Source organism: Cyprinodon variegatus, unplaced genomic scaffold (assembly GCF_000732505.1).
Source record: "Cyprinodon variegatus isolate N-32 unplaced genomic scaffold, C_variegatus-1.0 Scaffold1711, whole genome shotgun sequence".
NCBI lineage: Eukaryota > Metazoa > Chordata > Actinopteri > Cyprinodontiformes > Cyprinodontidae > Cyprinodon > Cyprinodon variegatus.
Genome location: NW_015152164.1, coordinates 10,330 through 14,589, shown reverse-complemented (window position 1 = coordinate 14,589; position 4,260 = coordinate 10,330). Strand labels below are relative to the sequence as shown.

The following is a 4,260-nucleotide window of genomic DNA, read 5'->3' as shown; positions in this document are numbered from 1 at the left end:
CCTTCGACTGTTCTGGTTAAACAGTTCAACTGAAACCTCATTAGTTCAACTTTATTATTTTCTTAAGACCAACTGTTTTTAGTTTCTGCATTTTTTAATTTATTTATTTATTTTTTCCTACTTGCTTTGACTCAGTTTTTTTCCCTATATTTTAATCATGTAAAGCACTTTGCATTGTCTTTGTACTGAATTGTGCTATACAAATAAATTTGCCTTGCCTTGCCATGCAAATTCTTACTCTTGTACAAGTACTTCTGCCTCTCGAGTAAACCATTTTTTATTAGCTCCAAAGGCTGGTGATCCAGCCTATCCATGTTTTATAGTAGCGTTCAAAAAATATATCGCCATTCCCTATAAAGCAGACATGGAAGTCTAATAACAGGTCTGCATCAGTTTTTGCCTGTTTTTCTTTGAGGTCTCGCCACGAAGCAAACGCTTTGCCCAGATTCAGATTTTTCGAGTCCCATCTCTAACTTATTCACCTTTTCTCTTCATTTTCCCTACTGGCAAAGGTGTTCTATGGTTTTTTTTATTTATTTAAATTTATTAAGGTTAAAAAAGAAATACTTAGCACTGCTTTAATGTGTAGACCTAAACCTGAGTGCTATATCTTATCATTCTGGCTCACTGGGTTAAAAGACGTCGATCTCTCTTACTTTTTTGTCCCCACAGAACTCCAAAAGCCATGTGTCTCCAATGAGGAGGAAGCTTTAGACATCCAACGGCTCTGTAGCCAGAAGAGGGCATCCAGTCATCACCAGGAGGAGACAGAACCTCAGTGGAATGAAGAAAAACAGATGGAACCAGATTTCCCACTGTTTGAAGAACAGGAGGAACCTGGGCCTCCGTGGATTAAAGTAGAAGAGGAGGATCCAGAACCTCTACTGATTAAAGAAGAAAATGAGGATCCATGGTCTTTGTTGGAAAAAGAGGAACAGGAACAACTAGATTCTTCGATGCTCAGACGACCAACTAGACTCAACCACAAGGACCTTGGCAGCAGTCAGGAGAAAGGACAGCTTACCCAGAAACAGTCCATTGCTCTGATGGAGACTTCCACTCTTCAGGGCAGTAATCTGTGTGAAGGAGAACCAATAACTGGACAGCTTTCCTTTAACATCTCCCCTGTAGTTGAGATCACAGCTCAGGAGGGAAGTAGCTCCGCTGCGTCTGAGAGGCAGCCTCATGTTGACACAGAGAAAATGTCTTTGAAAGATGATGTTTGTGGAAGATCCTTTAAAAATAAGCATAGATTAGAACAGCATTACCGAACCCACACGTGTGAGAGACGGTTTTCTTGTGAGACGTGTGGAGCAAGTTTTGTTAGACGCCATCACTTATACGCACACCAGAGAATCCATACAGGTGAGAAGCCTTTTTCCTGTGAAACGTGTGGAAAAAGCTTCACTCAAATTGCTAGCTTAAACGTTCACAGGAAAATCCACACAGGCGAGAGGCCCTTCTCCTGTGAAATATGTGGGAAGGGTTTCATCAGACGCGATCATTTAGACGTACACCAAAGAACCCACACTGGGGAGAGGCCATTTTCATGTGAGGTAGGGCTGCAACATCGAATTCATAAAAGGAATAGAAATCGGTTAAGTGTTGGAAACGAATTCCATTATCGATTCATGGTGCAGTGAGATTAAAGCCCTACCCTCCATGTGGCCGAGCCGTTTACGTCGGCTCACTGTGCACACTGACAGCACAGTGGGCTGAAGAGAGCAAAGCGTAAGCAGAGTAAAAGAAACTAGAACCTGGCATTTCAAAAGATCTTTAATTTCCTTTTGGTGGGCTGTACCTATATGTCCTGTAATGGTAAGGATTGTGGGAATTCATTTATAGGTCCTAAGCAGGAGCTCCCTCTGCTAAATTAACTATCGATAGAAAGAATTTTAAGAGTCCTTACTGATAAAATAATGATTGAATCAAAGTTTTAGGGGGAAAAAATGGCAAAAATATTCACACCATTTCTTAAAAACAAAAGTCAGAGTTTTAATTAAAAAGATTTACATTTTCTTCGCTCATCGGCAGCCAGTTTTAGTTAGCCTGACCGTCGCTTACTTATGCAAGCCAAGAATTGAATGTCACCCTTTGAGAGATTATTGTTGATGTTGAGATCACAGTTAGCTTCAACATCCTCCTTTAACAAGATTTTGAAGCAAAGCTTTGAGGATAGACTAAGGTTTATAGGAAAATACTGCTGCTTGTTTAGATTGAATTAAATTTCAATGGTTCATTTGAATTTTGATTTTGTTCAAGTTGTTTCACTTTATTGCATAAATGTATTTATGTCAGACTTTATATGGTAGCCAAAGTATAAAAATATGTATCTCATTTCAATGTTCAAAAAGTTTCAAGTTTTATAATAAATGAGTTGGAGTTTAAACACGTGTTGCTCTTTAGTTGTATGTGTATGTTTTATGCCAGTCTGCTAGGGGGCGCTATGGTGCTGGCAGCATAGATACAGGGGAGATTTCTAATATGGCCTTGGAGCCCAACTTTGTTCTGGATGAAAAATGTGTTACAGTGTGGAGATAGCTTTGGATGAGCATGTGAACAGTTTATTATTTTTAGTTATTCAGTCATTTTCAAACTGAGGTGTATGTGTACCACCACGCCCCCTGGTGGTACACTGGGAAATGTTTGTCAGCAATTCCTTTAATCCACTCCACACAGCAACATCTATTAAAGACTTTCTGTCAAACTTTAAACAACTCTGTTAAATCAGTTAAATATGGTATAGGCTTATTTAACTGATTTTTAAGTTAATAATGGTATAGGCTTCCATAATAATGTTAAGAGTACTTAACTGAGTGCTGATATGTTTCATTTGTTTTTATGTAGGCTGATAAAAATACTTAAATACCCAGAGATAAAACAATCACTGACATAATTGTTTCTGAACATTATGACCATTGAACAGATAACTGGAGCAAGCTAGCAGCACAGAATAAATCACTATAGAAACGTATGTTTCTCTCTGCCTTCAAGCTAAAGCTGCATGCATCAAAATCATGCGACTGAAATGAATTAAAATTCTAATATAAAAAAATTCAAATGTTTAAATTTATTTCAGTCACATGATTTTTGACTGAAAGTTATCTGGGAAATCCCAGCATAATCCTGAATCTTGGTTTGGTGAATCAGACCGCAAGGAAAATATAGATATTGGAATATATTACCATCATAAAAATCACCTAAATCTAAAAAGGTACCATGAAGCAACATTTCAGGATCCAAATTATTAGTCGTTTTCTTCTTTGCATTATTAGATACACGGATCAGTTCTGTAATAAAGGTTTTGTCTCTCTCTGTAGTAGAGGTGGAACCAGAGTGTTCTTGATGAATCAAGATGAAGCCAAACATCTGATCTTTACCATATTGGATGATAAAACGTAAACGTTTTAGGAATAATTGAAAATAAACTTTCCAAATGTAACTAGTTAAGTCATTTTATTATACAAAACCAGAGATGGAAAAAACTTTTGTTTTCAAATCTAAAGGAATTAAAATAAAATGAAATCAGTTCTCAGTTAATGATAGTTTTAATTTGTCCTCAGGATAACAGAAGCAAGTTCAGTTCATTTCATTCTCAGCTGATATAAAGAACATTTGTTCTGCAGAGCAGTAGAGCAACAACTAGAACATCCACATACATGAATACAAATATTAAAGCAGAACAATTAGAGCCCAGATAAGATTATAATATGGATAAATATAACAGAGTCAGTAGAACAAAAGAAAACCTCAGCAGTGATATCCTTTATGACTCCTGGAACACAAAGTTCTACATTTAAATAAAAAAAAGAATGAATAACAGAGCAGCAGAGTAGAGAGACACTAGAGCCATGAACCTAGATCATCAAAGAAAGAAAGAAAAATCTATTTGAGTTTACAGAACTCTCCAGAGCAATAAACACCAACATGCAGCGGCTGAGTGAATGTGGTCTGGACTCTGTGAAAGAGAGTCATGGTTTCAGAGACGTTGTAGAAGGACAGAATCCCTGCTGAGTGATCCAGGTATATTCCTATCCTGGAGGTATCAGGACGTTTGACAGGGGTCCAGATGTTGTTGTGACCAAATTTAAAATCATAATCAATATATTTGAATGTCCAAGATTTGTCATTATATCCAAACTTACTTTCATTCCCACTACCTGTTCTGCTGATATCCTTGTATGCGAACGCTACATTAGACCCTGTCCTCCAATTCATCTCCCAGTAACAGCGTCCAGTCAGACTCTGTCTACTGAGAAC

The 4,260-nt window shown here is 37.5% G+C and overlaps 1 protein-coding gene across 1 annotated transcript in view; it reads left to right on the top strand.

The window, feature by feature from the left end:
• Positions 1–1,792, top strand: part of LOC107104375 (zinc finger protein 287-like) — a 3,960-nt gene extending 2,168 nt beyond the window's left edge. Inside the window, exon 2 of the mRNA XM_015404367.1 lies at positions 673–1,792. Coding sequence (XP_015259853.1) covers positions 673–1,643 — 971 coding nt within the window. The 3' untranslated portion in view covers positions 1,644–1,792. The remainder of the gene's footprint in view (positions 1–672) is intronic.
• The last annotated feature ends 2,468 nt before the right edge of the window (positions 1,793–4,260 follow it).